The 24848-nt window shown below is 36.7% G+C and overlaps 1 protein-coding gene across 1 annotated transcript in view; it reads left to right on the forward strand.

The window, feature by feature from the left end:
- Positions 1 to 24848, forward strand: part of WDR44 (WD repeat domain 44) — a 70833-nt gene that overhangs the window by 26789 nt on the left and 19196 nt on the right. The window contains exons 3-12 of the mRNA XM_001488038.6: positions 5347 to 5421; positions 9460 to 10102; positions 10595 to 10725; positions 11849 to 11944; positions 13203 to 13339; positions 14143 to 14226; positions 18168 to 18274; positions 19037 to 19188; positions 20783 to 20921; positions 21649 to 21713. Of these exons, the coding sequence (XP_001488088.1) occupies positions 5347 to 5421; positions 9460 to 10102; positions 10595 to 10725; positions 11849 to 11944; positions 13203 to 13339; positions 14143 to 14226; positions 18168 to 18274; positions 19037 to 19188; positions 20783 to 20921; positions 21649 to 21713 (1629 nt within the window). The remainder of the gene's footprint in view (positions 1 to 5346; positions 5422 to 9459; positions 10103 to 10594; positions 10726 to 11848; positions 11945 to 13202; positions 13340 to 14142; positions 14227 to 18167; positions 18275 to 19036; positions 19189 to 20782; positions 20922 to 21648; positions 21714 to 24848) is intronic.

The raw sequence follows: 24848 nt of genomic DNA on the forward strand, positions 1-24848 counted from the left end.
TTGACAGCGGCCATGCTGTGGCGGTGACCCACATAAAAATAGAGGAAGATTGGCACAGATATTAGCTCAGGGCAAATCTTTCTTAGCAAAAAGAAAAAAGATTCCATTTATATTAAGTTCAAAAGCATTCTAAATTAAAGAATATATTGTTTAGAGATACAAGCATAGTAAAACCATAAAGAACAGCAAAGGAATGATAAACACAAAGTTTAGGGTGTTAGCCATCTCTGACGGAGAAACAATGTAATAGAAATGGTGAAGGATATGTAAGAGACTTGAATGCTAATAGTAATAATCTTTTTCTTAAAAATGCTTAAGAAAGGTTATATCATAATTCTTTATGCCTTATATTTTATAAAAATCTTTTTATATTTTAATAAAAACAACTTTTAAAAATAGTACATGGAGGGGCCAGCCTGGTGGCGTAGTGGTTAAGTTTGCGCGCTCTACTTTGGCGGCCAAGGGTTTGCGGGTTCAGATCCTGGGTGCAGATTTAGAACCGCTCATCAAGCCACGCTGTGGCAGGATCCCATATAAAATAGAGGAGGATTGGCACAGATGTTAGCTCAGTGCCAGTCTTCCTCAGAAAAAAAAATAATACATGGATATGGTTAAAATTTGCTCAGTGCAAAAAGTAGATGGTTAACAATGTAGCTTCCCTCCCATCCGTCATCCTCCACCTCCCAATTCCCATATCCAGAGACACTTGCTGTTTATGCTTGTAGATTTTAAAAGCCACTTGGCTCTAAGACATCTTTAGGTTATAACTAATAGGCTGTGGGAATTTACTTTATCTCAGTAATTATAGATTGCCCTTAACTTGAATAAAACTAGAGAGAGAATGTACATGTTTGGTAAACAAATATGAAGTTGGATATTCTTTTTTATCTTCTATTTTGAAATAATTATAGATTCACCGGAAGTTGCAAAGACAGTACAGAGAAGTCCTGTGTATCCTTCACCCATTTTCCCCAGGGGTTATGTCTTAATTACAGTGCAACATCAAAACCAGGAATTTGACATTGGTACAATGTGAGCATATACTTCTATGTCAGTTTATTACATGTGTATATTTGTGTAACCACCACCACAGTCAAGATGCAGATCTATTTCATCACCACAAAGATCTCCTTTGTGTTACCCCTTTATAAAGTCACATCCGCTACCACTCCCACATCATCCCTAACCCCAGACAGCCACTAATCTGTTTTTCATCTCTATAAATTTTGTCGTTTGAGATTGTCCTATAAATGAAATCATATAGTGTGTGACCTTTTGAGATTGGCTCAAAGGATTGAGAGCCATCCAAGTTGTTGCATGTATTAATGGTTTATTCCTTTTTGTTGCTAAGTAGTATTCTATGGTATGGATATACTCATTATTAAGTGCATATTATGTGTACTAGTGTATCTATTGTTGTCTTAAGCAATCCAAAGGAAAGTTTGATATAGTCCCGATTTTTGATGATTTTACAATCTCACAGAAGAGACATGTATACGAAGGGATGATATATGAAGTATTGATGTTTAGAGAGTAGAATAGACCTTAAGTGCTACAAGGAATTTGGAGGAAGAAGGGAGAGATAGAACAAGCATGAGAACATTGTTACCTGAAATAGAGAAAAATTTCAGAGGGAAGGTAGATCTTGTGCTGGGTTTTGAAAATTGGGAGAAGTTTGCATAGGTAGAGAGTGCAAAGGTATAGAATTTGCTGGGAGCATTGAAAAACTGAGGTGACCAATGTAAAGTGTCAGTGGTGGAATGTTGAACAAGTAAATTGGGGCCAGGTTTCCATGAGCCTTGAATGTCAGGTTAAGAACTCTGGGCTTTATGGGCCCAGCCCCATGGCCGAGTGGTTAAGTTCGCGCGCTCTGCTGCAGTGGCCCAGGGTTTCGCCAGCTCAGATCCTGGGCATGGACCTAGCACCGATCATCAAGCCTTGCTGAGGCAGCGTCCCACATGCCACACCTAGAAGGACCCACAACTGGGAAAAAAAAAAAGTACACAACTATGTACCAGGGGCCTTTGGGGAGAAAAAGGAAAAAAAAAATCTTTAAAAAAATAAAAAAGGACTCTGGGCTTTAAAATTTTGAAGCAACATATTTAAAAAGTCAATTTTTTGTATGTCTTATAGCTGTGCTCTCCAAGGTGTTTTGCTGGGGAATTAACATAAGATAAGTGGTGGGAGGGTGGAAGAAAGTTTGGAGGAAAGAGACTAAGTACAGAGAGAGTTGTTAAGAGACAGTTAGAACGTCAAGACATGAGACTCCAACACGGATGGTGTTGATAGGATTGGATGGATGGATACGACAACTATTTAAGAATTGTTTCCTATGTGTTATTTTCTCTCTTCCCATCGAGAAGAGTGGAGGTCACATCTCTAAAACATTTTTTTAAATTTCCCTTTAGTCATTGTTAGTAGAGTAGACCTTCCTCATTACTAAAAACTAGACATAACCCAAATGTTTAAATAACTAACATTTTTAGCTTAATGTTCTTTAATAGATAATAAGATTTCTTTGAGTGTAGATCACTTTTGTACAAATGATTTGTGAAGCCAAGTTATCTTTTGTTGGATGTGTTTATTAAAATTCAAAAGCTCAAATCTCATAACTGAATACTCTGAGGAGGGTACAAGCAGCTCTCTAATATCTAACACAGCTGGAGGGAAACAGTGGTGTGAATTGCTAGAAATTGAATGATCTGCCATACCTTTTAAGGAAGCGTATCTCTAAGGTTGTAGGGGTTAGAGAAATGGCCTGAAGACAGGAAGCTGGATTTAGTAACTACTATGCTTTAGTAATAGGGCAGTCCATCTCCAGAAGGAGATAATATATGAGGACTGTCTCAAATCTAGCTAAGTTGGTGTTGGTTGTCTGCAGGCACATGCTTGGCTTCCATTGCTATCCCCAAAGCCTGATCAAGGCGCTGGAGGAAGGACCTGGACCTTAGACAACACTGGGACAGAATCATAGATGACTATATATATACTAAGTCAGGTTTTACTAAGAAATCTTCCAATTAACTACTCCAGAGATGAGATCTTCTGGTAGGTGCCATATCACTCCTTTAAACTTGTGACTTAACAGAAGTTTACCTTATAGGAGTCGGTATCTTTCAAAAGTTCAAAGTCTAAGAGTGTTTTGCCAAATAAAATAGAAGTCTGATCACTGCTTGGCATTTTGGGTCAGTGTAAGAATGTTAATCTGTGATCTTTGTAAGAACATAATTAAAACAAGTTAAATTGAGGTTCAGGAATTATTAGTGTGTATTTTTGCTTAGGTTAACTTAGGGAAAATATCCACAGAATTATGTTGTACAATGCTTCTGATTTTCCTACTAACGGATACGTAACTCGTAGGACAGTTTCTTTGCTGTACACTAACTGTTCTTAATGACCATCAGCTTTCAAGTATTCTCTCTCCCTCATCTTGTCAAGATTATCTTAGTAATTGGTTTTGATTAGAGTTTTTTTTTTAGTTTAAAACCAAGATTCAATTGAAGGACATATAAACTTAAGATACATGTGTTAACTGAAGAAAAGCCAGAGTATGCATTATTCAGCATTCATTCAGCAAATGATTACTTTTGCCAGGTAGTGTTTTAAGGACTGGGTAAGTAATGGTAGACGGAACAAAGTCCCTGCTCTCGTGGGGCTTACATTCTACTGGGGCAAGGAAGAGACAAAAAATAAACAAGTAAACCAGGTCGTTTCAGGTGGTGATAAGTGCCATGAAGAAAAAAAAAATAGGATAATGTGATATAAAGTTAAAGAGGTGAGGCTATTTGAAGGTGGTCAGAGAAGGCTTTTCTGATGTAATAACACTTGAGCTGTGCCCCTTAGGATGGTAAGGAGCCATCCAGTTGGCCAGAGTGTAATTGTGGGGTTGTGGAGGGAGAGGGAGGTGAGAAATGGAGAAGATATCAAAGATGTAGGCAGGGGCCGTACATGTTAGGCCCTCATGGGTTGCGGTAGAGTTTGGATTTTACCTAACACTTAAAATTCCATGAAACAACTTTTCTGTAGAAAAATCTATATAATACTGGTAGTATTTCCCAAATGCTGGAAAGAATTCAATGAAACAAATTTTCAACTTGAAGATATTGGAAGTCCTACAGAAATTTCTCTAGCACATTAAATCTTTGGCATTATAATAATCTCTGGAGTAATTTTATCATGGAGCCTATCGTGATCATATCCTGATACTTGTATAAGCGCTTCCTGAATACTTACTTACAACCTTACATGCCTTAGGTCACTTATCTGTCAAAAATGCTTATGGCGACCTTTTTCTAACAAGCGCTATAATGTGCACCAAGAATTATGAAGTTTTTTCTCAGTATTGGTAGTAACATTCAAATTACTGTACTTCTATAAATGTAAGGACAGGTTAATATGGAGGAGAATATTGTATTAAGATTTGCAAATGTATGATTGTCTTATTTTACCCAAATTTTTTTCCAGGAGAAATGTAGTATCCATTTCTACCTTCTCTAACCTCCCAAATATATATATATATGTACGTATGTGTATATGAATGTATACGTAGATATATATGTATTTTTGGTGGGTTTAATTTTTTCATCTGTTACTGTTTTGAGGACTTCATTTAACTTCTGATTAACTCTTCATTCCTTTTATCTAAGACATGCAGAGTTTTTAAGAAAATTATTCTCTGAATGTGGTTTTCTGTGTTATGTACTTTTATATTTATGCATATTTATGGAACAATACTTTGGGAAAAATAACAGTTCTCATTCAACCCTTTGCTTAACTCCTTAATCTTTTTAAGCTACGAAGGTACTTAGTAGTTCTTATCTTCCTTTACAGTTTTTTGATGTTAAAGAGTTGGGCACATTTGGGGGCTGGCCTGGTGGCCTAGTGGTTAAGTTTGTGCTCCACTTCAGAGGTTTACAGGTTTGGACCCAAGGTGTGGACCTACACACCACTCATCAAGTCATGCTGTGGCAGCATCCCACATACAAAAAATAGAGGAAGATTGCCACAGATGTTAGCTCAGTGACAGTCTGCCTCAAGCAAAAATGAAGAAGGTTAGCAACAGATGTTAGCTCAGGCCCAGTCTTCCTCACCAAAAAAAAAAAAAAGTTGGGTACATTTAAAGGAAAATACCCTATTGCAGTAGAAAAATAGAAAATTGCTGATTGGTAACCTTCTTATGCAACTCTCGTCCCAGTTGGCATAAAATCTCTGAGCATCTATCCATATACAAACATCTATGGGCCTTTTCTTTATTAATGCTACATTTTCTAGTTTATATCTGCTTTAAACAGAAGTTGAAAGAAAACATGTCTTTGTTTGGTCTCTGTTCTTTTCTTTTTAAAATAGGAAACAGAGAACACTGCATACAAACTTGGAAATGAGTCCCCTGTACAAGAATTGAAACAAGATGTGTCTAAAAAGGTTGGTAAAATATAATGTCAATATTAGTTTAGCAGATGTCATATCTATATGGTATATTTAAAGCAGAAAATTTTCTATATTCTTTTAGTATAGTACTCTGTGTGTGGTAGATGTTCAGTGAATGTTCCTTGAATCTGTTAAATTTTGCGATTGAAGACACATCAGCCTTTTTAGAAGTCATTTCGTAATCAAACTGATTGGTAATTTATCCTTGAAACAATATTTTGAAAAACTTTTTGTAATGTGTTTTTGTTTTTCATGCTTGTATTTTTATTAGAATAAGATATAGCTACTCTTGAGGTTACTACCAAGAGTTAAAGGTATTGAAAAGCTCAGTGCAGCAAATTTTGGTATCTTTAGGAGTTAGAGGTTACAAGAAGTCGTTATTCTGATAGTGCCTTTGATAGCTTTTAAAGAATTGATTCTATGAAGCTTCGGAGTTTGATTTACTAGAAGAGACTGAGCACAAGATAAAAATTTTGACAATAGATAGTTTACAGTACCAGGATAAAATCCAAGGAGAAAGATGGTGTGTGTTCATAGTTTTCAGTGTTTTCTGTGCCTTGGGCACTGTTCTAGCTAGTAGATTTCCAGAGACTAACAAGATGGCACATTCTCTACCCCACAGTTTCTCAACAGTGACACTTTGGGCTGGGTAATTCTTTATTGTGGAGGGAAAGGGGGAGACTGCTCTGTGCATTGTAGGATGTTTACCAGCATCCCTGGCTTCTACCCACTAGATGTCAATGGATCCCCCCAACCCCTACCCCATTGTGACAACTGAAAATGTCTCCAGACATCACCAAATGTCTGGGGAGAGATGCTAGGCAAAATCGCCTCCAATGGAGAGCCGTTGTTCTACCCTTCTGGAATTTAGAAATGTGATGAACCATATATTTTAATATTGATTATACTTTATCCTTTAAAAGGAAAAATTTCCTTTTTGGAAGAAATAAGATTGTGTATCAGCATAAATAAGATAACAAGAGTAGTACCATTTTTTTTTTAATCAGAAATTACCCACAATTCTCCGCTTAAATAGCTGTCTTGATTTTTCAGCATTCCCTTCTGGTTCTCACTCATTCTCATACTTTTTTTTCTTTTCTTTTCTTTTTCCCCAATTGTAGTATAGATAGAATTTTATATTCTACCTTTTCCTCTTACCATTTTTAGATTTTCATGTTTCTACACAATTTCAATAGTTTTCACTTGATGTATCAGTTTCCATCAAGCAAATGTATTTCAATGTGTCTAGCTATTTTTATTATGGAAAACTTGAAATGTTTTTGTTTTTCCCACTAGAAGTTTTCTTTCCCTTTTCAAGAATTTTTTCTTAGGATAAATTACAAATGGATAACTATCTATAGTTAGTAGTAAAAGAAGGTGACTTCTAAGGAGAGATTAGAAGCTGAAAAAATAGTGAGTAAACACTAGGGGCGGTAGATTCTTTAGACTCTAGGTATCACTTTTTAAGTTCTAGCCTTTTCAGTTGAATTAAATGTCACACATTAATGATAAAGGCTGTGGGGATATACCCTTGACCAGGATACAATCCCTCTCCCCAGTAGCTTACATTTTAGTAGAGGAAATTGAATAAACACAAAACTAAATGTAATAAGTGTTCAAATAAGCTTACAAACTTTTATAAGAACACTGAGGGGGAGACTTTACTTCCTGCTTCAAGGTAGGAGTGGGAGGAGTTCATGGAGGAAGTATCATCTAAGCTGGTTCGTGATGACTAGGTAAGATTTGGGCAGGTGGAGATGGGAAAGACATAACCAAAGGCAAGGAGAGGAGGAGTGTGCAGAATGTTTGAGGATGAGTCTAGAGCCAACGATAAGGCCAGATTAAGGAAATGCCTCTTATGTCATACTAAAACATCTGGTTTTTATTTTATGGTGGCTGGCAAAGCAAGAGGTTCTTGAAGCAGGGAGGTGATGTGAAGCAAATAGTTGCTTTAGCATGATCATCTCTGTGTTGATCTTGATGCTCCCTGTTCTCTTGGTCTTTCCCTCCTTGCTACCCCTGAATCTAGAAAAACATACAGGGCTAGGCACTGTAAATAGATGCTATGGAAGCATATCAAGAGGTAGAAAAAATGAGCCTTGTTTTCCAGGAACTAATTATCTGGTGTGGAGAAAATGTTTATACAGAGCTAGCCCATATACTACCTTGTATTTATATTATAGTTCATACTGTAATGGACAGTAAGAATGATGGGAGTTCAGAGAAGGGAGAGATTGTTCTCAGATAAGGAATTAGGGAAGACATGATTTTCAACCTCATTTTAACCCCTTAGGGCATAGGCCTTTCCATTATGCATAGTGATTATTTCAAACCTTTACATTCATCTCACGCTCACTATGCCCACTTGGATCCTGCTCACTTTCATCAGATAACCTTGTTTCCCACTGCACGTAGGCATTAGAGGCTAAGGAGCCTGAATTCACTCCTTCCCATTGTCTCTCACTTCTCTTACCTTCAAACTTGTTTTCTTCTTTTACCTCTTTTTCGTGTCATTGCTGAGAGTTTAGTGTTCTTTTTTTTTCCTGTCCAAAGTAGCATTGTATAATATAAAGAACACTGGATTTCTGAGAGAAACCTGGATTTCAGTTTTGATTTTGTAGTTTACTAGCTGTGGGACCTTGGGCAAAATTCTTACTGCCTTTATCTCAGATTCCTGCATTGGTGGAAGAGAGAGAGTCTAGCTACCTCACAAGGCCTGTGTGATGATTAGGTAGAAAATGTGTGTGCTGGGTCTAATGCACAGTAGACCCTCTTTCCTTTCTTCTCCAGAACTGTGTCTTCCTTTCCCTTGGCTCCTTCCCCGCAGCTTATAAAAATGCTGGGTCACTTTGTTGTAGCCTCTTTCGTTTGTAGCCAAACTTTTTGAAAATGTAGACTGTGCTGTCTCTATGTCTTCATCTCGTATTCATTCTTAAATCCACTGTAATCTGATTTCTGTTATCACTAAGATACTCAGTGCTCAGTAACCTCCTAATTGACAAATTAAGTGGACTCTAGTTGATATTACTCTGGTAATAGTCAAGTAAGTCTAGGGTAAAAATTTGAAGGTTGAGAAAAATTAATATATGGAATATGTTGGGAAGCGAGGGATGACTATTATTGAGCAGCAGTAATATCCAGTTCAAGTTAGCACGAATTTGTGGTAAGCCAGATCAGGATGATTCTGTGACACATTCTGTTAACTTTCTGGGGCCAAGGAATTGAAAAAGCAGAATGGTTGAGTGTGGTGGAAAGATAAGTGAGCTGGGAGATTTAATGTGTTAATAATGACAGGACTGAGTAGAAAATAGATTTTCTTCTAAGTGTTGGTAGAAGACGTAGAAAACCAATCTGTATTTTTCAGCTACACATAAAAAATAAAAGGGAGCTGGGAGTTTGAACTCTTCTCAGGTCCTGCCATCTATCTGAATAGTGGGGCATTAGATGTAGTCTGTTTAAGAATGTTAATCTCCCTGCATCTGCTGGCTTTTCCTGTCATAGGCTTGAGTTCAGAGCTAAACAACTTGAATTCTTGTTCTAGGTGGTTTTGATTCTCATGGTTTTGTTAACTAGGCTCAAACCAACAAGCTGTTACTGCAACTAACTTGGCCTAAATGTGTAAGTGAACTATGACAAGAAGACTCTGAATGTAAATTTAGGTTTGAACTTTATTTTACAGGATTGGTTGAAATTTTGTGATTCACTTATTTACACAGATTCCCTATTACAATGGTTAAGAGTGTGGATTCTGGGACCAACCTCCCTGGTTTTATGCCAGCTTCTTCACTTACTAGCTTTGTGACCTTGGACAAATCACTTGATCCCTCTGTGCCTTAGTTCCCTCCTTCGTATAATGATGATAGTAAGAGTGCTATCTCATAAGGTTCTTGAAAAGATTAAAAGATTAAAAAAGATTAAAAAGTGTTAAGAACATTGTCTGGCACATAGCGAGTACTGTATAAATGATTAGCTATTATAATGTCCTTGTAGATAGCTTTATTTTTTAAAAACTGCTTTTTAACCTTTCATCAGATTATTGAAAGTATTATTGAGGAGAGTCAGAAAGTACTACAGCTTGAAGATGACTCTTTGGATTCCAAAGGAAAAGGACACTCTGATCAGGCTACTGCAAGTCCTATCGTGGCAGGAACAGATCTTAGCAATATTCCTGGACTGTTAGCCATAGATCAAGTACTACACGAAGATTCCAAAAGGGCAGAGAGTCAGAATGTATTTGAAGAAACTGAATTAGAATCAAAAAAAAGTTTTCCTTCTGATGACACCAGTGAGAAGCCAGTAGATGAAACCGCTAAGGTAACTGAAATAAGTTCAGCTGAGCAGCTTAATGTTAATGTGCCTGAAACTGAAACAGAAGTATTGAACAAAGAAGCCATGGAAGTCAAAGGAAGTGATGTTCTAGAACCTGCATCCTCAAACTCCTTACCTACTAAAGATTTTGCTGCCGTGGAAGAAGTGGCTCCTGCCAAACCCCCAAGGCAACTTACTCCAGAGCCTGACATAGTGGCGAGTACAAAGAAGCCTGTTCCAGCACGCCCACCCCCTCCAACTAATTTCCCGCCTCCTAGACCCCCACCTCCATCTCGACCTGCACCACCACCAAGAAAAAAGAAAAGCGAATTGGAGTTCGAGGCTCTTAAAACGCCTGATCTAGATGGCAAGTATTAATTGAGAAATAACTATTTTTGTGGGGAGATTTTTGAATTGAAACTGTTACCTTTCTGGTTTTGTTGAGTTGATGCTGTGTACAACCATGTTGGTGACTGAAGTATAAAAATTATTATTTTAGTAATAAAAAGTGAAGCATGTACATTGGTGATGTTACATTACTATAATTGAACATTTCAGCTGACTTCAGACTTTCAAATCTGTTGTCACTGGAGAACCAGCGTGGCGTGGTGAAAACAACACAGGATTTGGAGACCTAAGATTTGAATTCAAGTCTTAGATCTTTTAATGTATAAGTTGTATAGCCTTGAGGAATTTAAATAACTTGTTTGAATACTGGTCTCCCCGTATATAAAATGAGAGTAATAAAACTACTTTCCTTACAGGATTGTTATAAGAATCAAATAGGGGTTAAAGCCCTTTTCAAGCTATCTATAAGATTCTATATAAATATTAGTTATTATTATTATTATTATTGCAGTACCCAAAGAGAATATTACATCTGAAACTCTCCTAACTGCGAACATGGCTTCAGAGAGTACAGTCAAGGATTCTCAGCCTTCTCTTGATTTGGCAAGTGCTACCAGTGGAGATAAGATAGTTACTGCCCAGGTTGGTGAATTTGTGTTATATTTGATATAGGCTTTATCAGCTTTCTGCAACTGGCTGGTTTGTTGATTGTCAAACCTTTCTTCTCCAAGCCAAATATTTCCTTGTTCCCAAAACCTGGCCTGCTTACATCCCTTGTTCAGCTCTGCTACTAAGTAGCTGGGCGAATCTAGCAAGTTATATAACATCTGAGTCTCAGATGCCCCATTGCTAAAATGGGGGGGAAACCTGCCTTGAAGCTTTCTTACAAGGATGAAATGAGCTAAAGTATGCCAAGTACCTGGCATGTAGTCGCCATTCAAAAAACAACAGATGCTGCTATTTGTAATATTATTGATATTAATAAACATCAGCTACAGTCTTTGTTAACCTGACCTATATTGGTCAAAATTGGGGCCTTTTACTTTTTATAATTTCCTTTTCCGAATCATGAAAAGACTTCATACACTAAGCTATATATCTATATATGAGGTAATAGATAGGACTTGACAATATGAATTTTTACCATAGACAAATTCTGGAACTCAAGGATTACTTATGTGATAGCTGTGGTTGGGGTAGGTTAGCATACTGGGAGATAAGACACTATAGTCTTACAGCAGCCTTAGAGCAGAGGTTGGCAGTGACCTGCTTTTTAGCATCCCCAAGCTAAGAATGGTCTTTACATGTTTAAAGAGTTGTTAAAAAAAAAAACAAAAACAGGAGAGTATGCGACAGACACTATATGTGAAGCAAAAAGCCTAACATACTTGCTATCTGGCTGTTTACAAAAAAAGTTGTCTAACCCCTGTTTTCGAGATATGCACACGTACAGCCCTGATTAATGGCAGTCTTAGGGCTGGCATTCTCCTAGTGGAGAATTGCTTTGGGGCCAGGTTCAAACAGAACGTTTATTTGCTTTCAAAACTACTAATATGTTATTTCATGGGCAGCAGTAGTTTTGGTCCCAATGTTTTTAAACATGCTGGGAGTAATAAAGAACTGAAATGGAGTGTTCCATTTAAATTTTCAGTAGGCTCCATTATCTGAATTATGGAATTCTTTAGAACTATGTGTGGTAATGAATAATTAAATATTTACAGAAATTGACTCAGTCTGCTTTCTGTTTATAAAATTATAATTTCAGGAAAATGGAAAAGGACCTGATGGGCAGACAATAGCAGGTGAAGTGATGGGCCCTCAGAGACCTAGATCCAACTCTGGGAGAGAGCTTACTGATGAGGTACAATTAGATTTCTTTTGTTCTTAAAAACAAAATATAAAAATTATAATGGGAAGATGGAAAAGTTCTGGAGATGAATGATGGTGATGGTTGCATGGCAGTGAGGATGTAATGCCACTGACCTATACAATTAAAAATTGTTAAAATTGTAAATTTTATATTAAGTATATTTTACTATGATTAAAAAATCTTTTTAAGTTTATTGCTGTTAGGCAAAAATAATCATGATGTAGAAGAAAAAATGGAAATTGAAGATTGTCTTACTTTTTGTTTTTTTAATATGCTGGAGTTTGCAGTTCTGACTTAAACTTACCCTTTCACACAATTATATAGTGGAATAAATGTATTGAAAGCAAGACCTATGTTATATAGAAAGTAGGCTTAAAAAGAACTTGATGTTGTAGATAGATGATATATAGTATATGCAGCTCAGTGCTTCTTACCATTAAAATTTAATATACATCTATTGGCCAAATTATTCAGAAGGAAGTTTTGAAGCAAAATCTTAGTTTTCATTTATTTTAAACATCACGTTTAAAAATATTGTTCTTTGGAAAACAGTTTGGCAGTTTCTCAAAATATTGAACATTGAGTTACCATGACCCAGCAATTCCATTCCAATGGATACACCAAAGAGAAATGAAAATGTATGTCCACACCAAAAATGTACAGAGTTGTCCATAATAGCCAAAGTGTGGAAACAACAAACATCCATTGCTGATGAATGGATAAATAAAATGTGGTATATCCATCCACGTGCACTGTTTTTTGGCAATTAAAAGGAATGAAGTTCTGATACGTGCTGCAGTGTGAATGAACCTTGAAAACATCTTGCTAAGTGAAAGAAGCCAATCACAAAGACCACATGCTATATGATTTAATTTATATGAAATGTCTGGAATAGGCAAATCCGTAGAAACAGAAAGTAGATGTCTGGTTGCCAGGGGCTGGGAGAAGAGGGGAATGAGATGTGACAGCTAATGGGGATGGGGTTTCTTTTTGGGGTAGTGGAAATGTTCCACACTTAGATAATGGTGATGGTTGCACAGCTCTGTGAATGTACTCAAAACCATTGAATTATACACCTTAAATGAGTGCATTTTGCAGTTTGTGAATTTTGTCTCACTAAAAATGTTAAAAATTATTGTACACAGTACTGAATGTATCTAGAAGGTCGTTAGCTTAAATGTTTGAGGATTTTGTAGCCTCAGAAAGATAATTAAATTATAGGTCCTCTTGGTGTTATTTTTGACTTCAGGAAATTTTAGCCAGTGTAATGATTAAGAACCTGGATACTGGAGAAGAAATACCTTTGAGTCTTGCGGAAGAGAAACTGCCAACAGGTATTAATCCTCTCACTCTACACATCATGAGAAGGACTAAGGAATATGTAAGGTATGGCCTAATGTTATTATTTATCATTTGTAGTATTTCAGAGTGGTAAAGATTTCTCTGTTTGTGAACTATGACAGTTCCTAATTTGATTTCGTTGTCTTTTTTTTTTTTTTTAATTTGGGATTAAAACAGAGTTGATGTATGTATTCTTAAACTTTGTTCTCTCTTAAGACTACAATTACTCGGGAAAAATAGTATGTATCTTAAATCCTGTAGTATTTTGTTCCTTCTTTTAAAATGATTTATATTATACTAGAGACAGTATTAAAACATGTTCAGGCTAAAAAGCTATGTGGAATGAATACCTGGTCTTCTGAAATCTTGCTTTAAGAATCAGAAATTTTATAAATAATTGCATTGTCTTTGTAGGGTCAGGAAATGGCTTTAGAGTCAGGTGATGGTCTTTACTGTGAGATGTACGTAGATCTAAGGAATAATTTCTGTGAAAGCAAAGCTTTTTAAAATTTAATAAATGATGTGCCTGATGAGTGAGGAGGAAGATATTTACAAGTTAATTTGTCATTTCTGTGCCGCACGTTTTGCCCAGCAAAAAGCCTTGTTTGTAGTAGGTTTTTTCATAAGTTCCTAAATTTTGTACATTGTAGCTTGCTTAAAGATTCTATTCTTTGATTTGTCACATCTTTAAATTCTCAGTCATCATTTAAGTTAGATTTCTATAAAGCATGTTAACATACTTTTTTTCTTATTCTGATTAGCTAATTATATAATAAGTTTACATAGAGATTTTTGAGAAGTGTAGGGGAAATGACTTCTTTTAAAGTGACTTCTTCCCCTTCTTGTAGTAATGATGCAGCACAGTCAGATGATGAAGAGAAGTTACAGTCTCAGCCAACAGATACTGATGGTGGAAGGTTAAAACAGAAAACGTGAGTTACACTGCATCCCTTTTCTTCATTTCAAGTTTTTATTAAAAAATATGACAACTACCATACTATTTTAAATCTATGCTCTTTCCAGTTTATGTGTCTGTCCACCACCACCACTGCCTGCCTCTAGCCCAGTTCATTGAGGCTGTGTTGGTCATTTTTATAGCATCTGATGTATAGTAAATGGCCGATAAATTTTGCATCCTGCCAGTATTATTTCTGATGGTAGGTACCAAGAGTGTTAGTAGAAGAACATGATTGTCCTCAAAGTTGCCTTTTCCCTTTCTCTTCATCTCTGCCAATTCTGTTTATCTTTCCAAACCCAGCTACTTGAGATCTTCCTGACCACTCCAGTTCACAGCAAATTTCTTCCTTTCCTCAATTTCAGTGACACCTATAGTCTATATAATTTACGTTTGCCCTTTATTTTATGTTATCTTAAACTGGTTTTTGATTTTAAAAAAACCGAGATAAATGTTAAACAACTAAACTATATGTTGCAAAAGGATTGTGGTCGTACCATCCTTCTGTTTCCCCTTCAGACATCTAGCACAATGGTGAGCATATAGATTTTGCTTTATTCTACATAAGTCACTTAATTGGCAATAATTTTGTCTAAGGCCCAAAGCGAATTTGCTGCTATAATGTGATCTTTTCCTAGTGTGGAAAGTGTATCAAAGAAAGCGTGGAGAATTCTTAGAAAAGGTGTATCCATAATGCAGGCATATGATAACACCTCAGATGTCTGGAGCCTAACTGTCTAGCGATGCCATTATCAGGAATCAGAGAATTAGGAATTATTCATGAGACAGATAAACATCCAGGAGAGATGTTACTCCATGCATTAAAGCTCATCATTTTTCTAAAAGAAAAGCTCTTCAGCTATATTCAAAGCCATTATACATAGTTCTTACATAATTTTTTAAAAATCTAGTCATCTGGTGTCTGAGCTCACAGCAAAATAGAAGCAGCAAACTATGTAAGTCAATACATGAAACTGTCAGGTGATATTTTGCTTGCAAGAGAGGAATCAGAAAAATGATAAAAGGACTCATACATACCACAACATTCCATATGGCAGTGCTTTCCACTTTTTCTTATGTCACAGTACACATAGAACATAGTAATATTTGCACTGAATGCAGGGGTAAACCGATGAGTCAGCTGGTGGCCAGAAGAGACTGGCTCAAGTTTCTGGCTTCCCTGGGCCTTCCCTGTTGCCTTGAAGGCTGAGAGGGGGAACTAATATTATGACCCACCTGCCATTCATTTGAAAAACCCTCCATGTATTAAAGAACAGTAAAGATGGTAACTGGCCCTATGTATTAAGGAAAAACTTATTGAACATTAAGTGCTATTGAAGAAGGCACAAAAGTATGTATTTTAGAAATATTCTCATCCAAAATGATTAAAATATCTGTTTTCTTGCTTAAAGTAGTAGTAAACCTATAGTTATACAGAAAATATAACTTCAGAGTTACAGATGGCAGAGACCGTATAGTAATTTTTAAAGTGGTTTATCATCTGTGTTTTCTCATTATCAGAAGTAATACAGAAATGCATAAAATAGAAAATGAAAGTCTCTCGTACTCTCACCCCTGGAAATAATCAGTGTTAATAATTAGACATATGCTCCATAGAATTTTTTTTCTCACAAAAGTGGGATTATACTGTGTCTATAGTTTGTCAACTTGCTTTTTTTTTTTTCCTCTTTCTTCACTGTTTGCTGAAATGAGACAAAATGCTCAATGAGCTATAGGCCTGGTCTTATTTATTTATTTTTTGCAGTTCAGATGATATTTAATATTTAAAATTGATTTGTAAAATTAAGCCATTGAAAATTCAATTGCAATAAACTATCAAAACAATATTTTTCAGCTTGTTGCTCTAAATTAACACATTTTACCTTTATTATTTGTTAAAAATTTATTGATTTTTATTTGTATAGAAATCAATTCACATATTAACATTCCTTATGTAAGTTCTGATACGTATTTTGGGATCATACAAGAAAGAAAATGTTTTCCTTGCATTGGAATCAACTTGTTTTTTTTAAATATCTAATATGTAATAGACATCTTTTCATATCAGTACCGATAGTAATAGTATATTGGAGTCTTTCTGTCAATCAGATATGGGAGTTAGATGCTGCAGATACAATAGTTAAGAAGACAGTCACAGTCTCTGCCCCCATAGAGCTTCCACTTAAATCGGAGAAACAGACACTAAACATGTAATTACCAAGATAAATCTAACTACATTTATAGTAATTACTATAAAAGAAATGTCTGGGGTGCTGTGAGTGTGTATAAGAGGAAAACCTGTTCTAAAGAGTCAGGGGAGGCTTTTTTGAGAGAGAGCTGTTTGGTCCAAGACCTAAAAGATAAATGGAAATTAGCAAGGGGAGGAGTGTTCCAGACAGAAATAACCACATGTGCAAAGGCCCTGAGGTGACTAAGCTTGGCACATTTAGAGAACTGAGGTCTGCCTCATTTATTTTATTGTACTCCATTTGTCAGGATATGTCATCAGTTATTTATCCATTCTTTTGTTAATGAAAATTCAGTTGATCTATACTTTTTACCTATTCTAAACAATGCAGCAGTGGACATCTTTGTATATATAGTTTAGCAACTTTTTCAAATACTATCCTTAATCTCATGAGCTCCCATGAATTGGTGAAAATTTCCCCCTGATTTTAAATTTTGTTTTCATTTTAAATATCGTGTACTGTGCTTTGTATTTTAAAATCTTAATATATGAGATTTGAGACTTAGATAATTGAAAAAGCAATAAGTAAGTTCTATTTATGAAAGTTTGAGGTGCATACTTGCATTACATTATATTTGGGAATACCTACTGGGAAAGCTCAGCCTAACTGTATTGCATGCAAATAACCCACACTGAAAGAGAAGGGACAGGGGCCATCTTAGGCTACCAAAGCATTCTATTTTGTAAGTAAATACCTCTCTACAGTTTCTTTTTATTGGTAAATGTATTTTTGAAGATGACTCTCTAAAGCAGTCTTCTCAAAGCAGTTACTCATTGCAAACTCATGGCCTCACCCTAGACCCTCTAAATTGGATGATCTGTGGATGGGGCCCAGCTATCTGCACTGTAAACACTCCCTCACACCCCATTGCCGCCAGCTGATTATTTTTCACCATTGAAAAGCAGTGCTCTGGAGTACATGGTATTGTACACTGGGGGGAAGTGCTGTGTTTCCTTTGTTATCATATTGACTTGAATATATTTATTCCATAGAACAAGGGATTGAGAAACTCAAAGATCTACTATTTATGTAAAAAAGGAGTTATTTCAAAATAATACACTTTAGGGGCCGGCCCGGTGGCGCAGCGGTTAAGTTCGCACGTTCCGCTTCTCAGCGGCCCGGGGTTCGCTGGTTCGGATCCCGGGTGCGGACATGGCACTGCTTGGCAGCCATGCTGTGGTAGGCGTCCCACGTATAAACTAGAGGAAGATGGGCACGGATGTTAGCTCAGAGCCAGGCTTCCTCAGCAAAAAGAGGAGGACTGGCAGTAGTTAGCTGAGGGCTAATCTTCCTCCAAAAAAAAAAAAAAAATACACTTTACCAGTCACAGCTAATGAGATTATCTATGAATTGTTGAACTTTTTTTCTTTTTTTTGAGGAAGATTATCCCTGAGCTAACATCTGCCGCCAATCCTCCTCTTTTTGCTGAGGAGGACTGGCCCTGAGCTAACATCCATGCCCATCTTCCTCTACTTTATATGTGGGACGCCTACCACAGCATGGCATGCCAAGCGGTGCCATGTCCGCACCCGGGATCCGAACTGGCGAATCCCGGGCTGCCAAAGTGGAACGTAACCACGGCGCCACTGGGCTGGCCCCTGAATTGTTGAACTTTTGCAGTTAGTTGAGTTAATAAGAAATAATTTTGGTTTGTTGTACTTTTGATAAGGACTCAACTAAAGAAGTTCCTAGGAAAATCAGTAAAGAGAGCAAAGCACCTTGCTGAGGAATATGGTGAACGTGCTGTGAATAAGGTTAAAAGTGTTAGAGATGAAGGTAAGTGAATAGAACATTTCAACTGAATATTTAGTTTATTTGTAATCATCTGAATTTAACCTGTAGTTTATAAGAAGCATTCTATTTCATTGAAAGTAATAAACTTTTTTATAGGTAATATCTTAGTATTTCAATAAATGATGTTACCCTCGCTATCACTTAATTTTATGAGCAGGAAGCAAAATGAATATATGCATCTTAAACATGAATTTGTACATACTTTGTGACTGTGGCAACATGGAAGGGTTAAGTGTTCAATAATCAGTTGCAAATTAGTTTTGTAAGGCTTTTATTTTTTAAATATTTTCAAGATTAGGTAAATTTTCTAAATTTGCACAGATCTTAACTTCCTATGCCTTTGTCATGATTGTACTTGTTTGGTTTATTTAATAAACACACGTATAGTACTTACTGTTTGTCACACACTGGTCTAAGCACTTTCACCTGTATTAACTCATTTAATCCTCATAAAAACCCTATGAGGTAAGTACCATTATTATCAGCATTTTATAGATGAAAAAACTGAGGCACAGAAAGGTCAAGTACCTTGCCTGTGGTCACACCAATAATAAATGACAGAGCTGGATTTGGACTCAGGCAAACTGGCACCAGACTCCATGCTCCTAACTAATATGCTATTTAGTAATAGACAGATTTTGCTTTTCCATTTAATGAATTTTCTCGGTAAGCAGTGGGTTTGAAAATATGATAGTAGCTACATCTACGTTAGCTAGTGATGATTTCTGTTGCTTTTCTATTCAGTGTTTCATACTGATCAAGATGATCCTTCATCAAGTGATGATGAAGGAATGCCGTACACAAGACCAGTTAAATTTAAAGCAGCGCATGGTTTCAAAGGACCTTATGATTTTGATCAGATCAAAGTGGTGCAAGATCTTAGTGGTGAACATATGGTAAGTAACCTTTTTATTTTTCAGGATTGCTTCTGTTTTCATTGAGAGAAATACTTTGGCTTTTATAGAGCTGATCTCTTCTTATGTGATGTAGTGTTTCTACCTGCCTCGAGAAGAGTGAATTGATATTAATATGATTTAATGAATAGGTAATGAAGAGTCTATCTGAATTATTCAAGAAGTGAGTTATCACGTAAATAAACTCTAGGCCTGTGTTATTAAGAAAGCTATGTAAAGGTACCACACTTTAAAGCAGTTAAGTTAGAGAGTAGTCTATCACTTTGAAAAATGTTTAAAATGGTCCCTGGTAGATTTTAAATAATTTACACAAATATTTTAGAAGCTCAATATATTTTGTAAAGTGACAGCTAGAACAAGGAGAGAGTTAGAGGCACAAGTTCTCTATCAGAGTTAAAATGTATCAAAGTAGATAAAGTGCACAAATTATATTGCAGTTACCCCCTGAAAATGCTGGAAACGCAGAGGAGGCAGTAATAAACTCAGAATTGGATAAATGATGCTGTGGGTCCTTGATCAGGGAATCTATTTATCTATTTAGATTTTAAATCTAAAAATTGGCTTAACTGGAAGGAAGCAACCATGAACATATCAGATGGCAGCCAGATTGGAATTTAAACTTTGGTGCTTATAATCTACACATAAAATATTTGAGTTGGTTATAATAACTTCCTTAAGGAATCCGATTAATTTCCTTGTACTGTATTGATTCTTTTTCATTATTTCCAGTTTGAAGTGCAATCTCATTGTAGTAGGCTCCAAATGACAAATTTCTTAATATACTTGAATTTTGTGGAAATGAATGTTATTTCAGTAAATGAGCTGTTGCCTCTAATTTGGATAATCTTTGTGATCTGCATAGATATATGTTATAATAGTTAAACAGTATTTGTTGTAATAGGATTTGGCTTTTCCAATTTAAGGGTTCACAATCTTTAACCCCGCCCCCCAATGCGTGCACGCATGCACACACACACACACTCAGACACTCTCTCTCTCTGTCTCTTCACCACTATTTTCAGTATTTATCTGGGAATTCTGGCCATATACTGTGAAACCTTGTTTCTGGGGAGAAAATCGGGATGAGACCATACCATTCCAACACTTCTTCTAAATGCCCAGTGCTGTGAGGGTCACTGCTAAGGTGGTCCTTATTCTTCCCTCAGCCCTGGTCAGGAGTCGTTAGTGCTATGCTATGCTGAGGACTCTGCCCCCTCCTATCCCACACCCCCTTATATTTATCTAGGAGACTGAGATCCCAAACTAGGATTTGGGCTTTTACTGTGAAGATTTCTGGCCACCTCAGAACTCTCTGTTTTCATTAATATGTGGACAAGGTTTGGAGTCTTGAAGTTGTTAGTTTAGATTGTGGCAAACTGCAACTATCTTATCCTGCCTTTCTTCTAAAAGTCCCTCTTTGTGGCATTGTTGCACCATTGGACTCTTGGCTTTAAGTGGTGTTAGTAATGTGAGCATTATCTTAGTATGTATAATTTGGCATTATTTTTTACTTTGGCTTAAAAATCATGTCTCAACTTTTAAAGTAATAACTTTGAACGTTCCTTTGTTTTCATAGGGAGCTGTTTGGACCATGAAATTTTCTCACTGTGGCCGATTACTTGCCTCAGCTGGACAAGACAATGTAGTGAGAATATGGGCTTTAAAAAATGCTTTCGACTATTTCAACAATATGCGAATGAAGTACAATACTGAAGGTATTTTTTATTTATTTGTGGGCTTTAAAAATCTAGAGACATCTGGTATTTGTACATTTTCGGTATAATCCCTCTTATCTGGCAATCATTTGCAGCAACCACTACTTTCCGTAATAGCCACAAACCTAAAAGTAAGACAGAAGTCAACGGCAAAAAGCACTTAGCCGTGTGGAAGAAGGTACCACAAAGCTTTTGACTTTATCCCTTTTCAGGTGTGGTGCAGAACCCCTGTATACCTGCGGACTTTAGTAGCCCTGTAGGTATTGCTTGCATCATGTTATAATACATAATTCAAGGTGATAATGAGTTGACAAAAAGTTAAACTATGTTTACTGTACATTTCTTTTATTGTCCTTCCTGGAGCAGAAAGACTATTTTCAGTGGCCCTGGAGTCTTACCCTAGCATAGACCCTTTCTGCTCCTTTATTGTTCATCTTGCTACTTGTTGTGATTGACAAGAATGCATTCACTATGAGTAATGAGGATTTAACAGTATTTTGTAAATTGGGGAAATGGTTAAGCTATTTTATAAGGATTTTATATAAAAATGATAAAAGCAAATATTTTGGTGCTTAAAGAGTGAATGCTTCACTTGTTTAAAATGATGTATTTTTCCAGAATGTTACATTCTGTGACAATTAGGTATTACTGTGTCATTATTTCTGGTTGATGTTTTTTTTGTGTCTGTGTGTACATACATGTCTTTTTACAATTATTATGTTTTTAGGACGTGTGTCCCCGTCACCTTCTCAGGAAAGTCTAAATTCATCAAAATCTGATACAGATACAGGGGTATGTTCATTATTTTATGGTTACTATTGTTAAATACTGTGATTTGCTTTGTCTACCATAAAGTGCCTTATCATTTATCAGAAATTACAGTTGCATGAAAGCAGTTAATTAAAATTAAGATACATTAGAAACAAAAGTTTCTTCTATTAGAATTGGTAAATGAAAAATTGTGATGCTTAAAGGTTGTCAGACAGTCAATAATATTATTCAAGCTATTAAACTACTAATGTAAACTTAAACAAAATCCCCTTCCCTCAATTCCATGTTAGGTTTTTTTTTTTAAATAATGGATACTTAAATAAGAGGTAATTAAGGAAAGAAAAATGATACTGAAATATTTTAATTTTTCCGTCTTCTTGGTTCAATAAATGCTTTATCACACAGTTTCAGGTAGTTTAAAATATCTTAATGATTTTCATTTGCTCTCAGAACTGGAGGGTTAAATATAACCAGTTTTAAACCTAAACAGCAGAAAACAAAATATTATTCCAGGCTCTCCCTTGTGCTGCTTATGTATTGATCTAGGCAAGGTTAGTGTAAACAAAGAGAACCGAAAATGTCCACTTGTTCAACAGTATTTTCCTGGGATTTTATTGGCTCTATAGTGTATGACGCTAGTTTTTCCCTACTCTAAATGTACTCCTCTCAGCTTTCCATGGTTCTGTTTTTCCTTGTTCTCTTTCTATGTCCCTGCTGTCTCTTCCTCTTCTCCCCCTTAAATTTCACTGTTTCTCTGAGTTCTGTCGTTGGCCATTCTTAATTGACATATTTGCTGGCTGCCTCCAGTCCTGAACTGGCTTTAGCTCCATAATTCTTGTTTCCTTTAAATAGCTTTATGTTTTTTAATCAAGAATGAGATCTTATTGTGCGTGCTCCTCTTTTCACATAGTAATATAATAGGATCTCTCCACCTTCATGTTCTTCAAGTATGTCAATTAATAGGTCTAAAACTGAACTCCCTCAACAAATGTTTTTTGAGTGCCTGTTGCATGTGCCAGACACTACTGGATTTTGCAAAATCAAACGAGACATGTTCTCTGGCCTCAGGGACCTTGCTGACTAGTGAAATACATATATCCACAATTACGGTGTTGGATGGTAATATTCTACAGAAGGTACTGTATGGATATAGGAGTTAACCTTAGGAATCAGGATGTCAGGAAAGCTTTGATGTTTGAGCTAGGAGTTAACTATGTGAGAGAAGGAAGGAAGGGGCTTATCAGCGAATAGCAGGTGAAGAGGCATGAAGACTGAAAGCGCATGGCATGTTAAAGGTACTACAAGAAATTCCATGTGGCTGAAGCAAAGGGTGCGTGTGTGAGAGTAGTAGGAGAGGTAGGCAGGATTGGGATTTTAAATGGCCTTTTGTGTTACGACATTTGAACTTCATCCTGCAAGCTACGGTGGAGGCGGGGGTTGGACTTTGAAGGGTTTTCATCAAGAACTTATTAAAATGTTCAGATTTTTGTTTTAAAAAGAGCATTCTGGTAGCACTGTAAAGGACCCATTGGATGGGGGCTCCAGGCTAGAGACAACGAGACCACTTTAAGAGCCTGTTAACCCAGGAGAGAAATGAGTGCTTTGATTACGATAGACTATGATAGCAGTGAGTCTAAGAAAACGTAAAGATGGGCTAAATTTGAGAGATGTGAAAGAAGTGAGACCTCTAGGACTTGGTGACTGACCAGCTGGGCTGGTGAGTGAGTAGCCTAGGATGATTCCCAGGTGTCTGGCTTAAGTAACTGGCTAGATGTTAATGGTCATACAGAAGTATTTTTTATCATCTACCCACAACCCTGCTCGTCCTCTCTTTTGAACCTTCTTTAATGGCATCATCATCCATAAATTACCTTTTTAACTCAGTCAAAAACCTCTATTACTTTTTCTTCCTTACTCACATATCAAATTAGTTACAAATGCCCCTGGAATTTGTCCCCTCATCCCTTATTGTCACTCATATTGTCTAGGCTCTCCATACTCATTTAACTCTTTGCTGTAGCCTCCTAATTGGTTTTTCCCTCTCTGTTCTTTGCTCAGTTCATTTTCTATACTGCCACCAGGTATTTTTTTCCAAAGTACAGAGTTGACTGCCATTTTGTGATTTAAAATCTTCTGATAGCTCCTTGTCACCTACAGAATAAAGTCCTTCCTTATATTGTCTCATTGTACCTTTTTTTTTTTAATTCACTTTAGTGGAGCCATTTTATATCACTTGTTTTTGGTGAGGAAGATTGGCTCTGAACTAAAATCTTTGCCAATCTTCCTCCTTTTTTTTCCTCCCCAAAATCCCCTGGTACGTAGTTGTATATCCTAAGTTCTTCTAGCTCCTCTATGTGGGACACTGCCCCAGCATGACCTGATGAGTGGTGCTAGGTCAGTGCCCAGGATCCAAATCTGCAAACCCTGGGCTGCCGAAGTGGAGCACACGAACTTAACCACTCAGCCACAGGGCCGGCCCCTCATCTTACCTTTTTAACCCAGTTCTAATTCCATAGTGCCTGTGCATCCTCCTTGCCATGCTGGATATAGGTCTGTACCCTAAACATTCTTTCACTTTTATGTCTTTGTCCATGCTGTTTGCTTTTCAAGGAATGCCCTCCCTGTCCCCTTTCCTCACAGAGGAAAGCCCTACTTATCCTTCAATATTCAGCTCAAATATCTTATCTTCTCTTATTATTTTCCCTGAATCAAGCAGGCAAAATTGTTCCTCATTTGTGTTCTGACAGTATGTCATATGTACTTTGACATAGGTATTACTTACTACATCTTCCTTGGCAGTTTGCCTCACTGGCTAGGCTCTGGGCTGTTTTAAGGCAAAGAACTGTATAGTCGTGCGTCACTTAACGCCAGGAATATGTTCTGAGAAATGCGTCGTTAGGTGATTTCATTGTCCTGTGAACATCCTAGAGTATACTTACATAAACCTCGCTGGAATAGCCTACTACACACCTAGGCTCAATGGTACTGATCTTATGGGACCGCTGTCGTATATGTGGTACGTTGTTGACCGAAACATCCTTATGTGGAGCATGACTGTATTTTATAGATCTTAGTATCCTTGGAACCTAACCCCGTGCCTGACTGGTAGGCCTGAATCTGTGTTGAATTCCTGCTTCTGTGCCTTTGTCCCTGTTT

Source organism: Equus caballus, chromosome X, assembly GCF_041296265.1.
Source record: "Equus caballus isolate H_3958 breed thoroughbred chromosome X, TB-T2T, whole genome shotgun sequence".
NCBI lineage: Eukaryota > Metazoa > Chordata > Mammalia > Perissodactyla > Equidae > Equus > Equus caballus.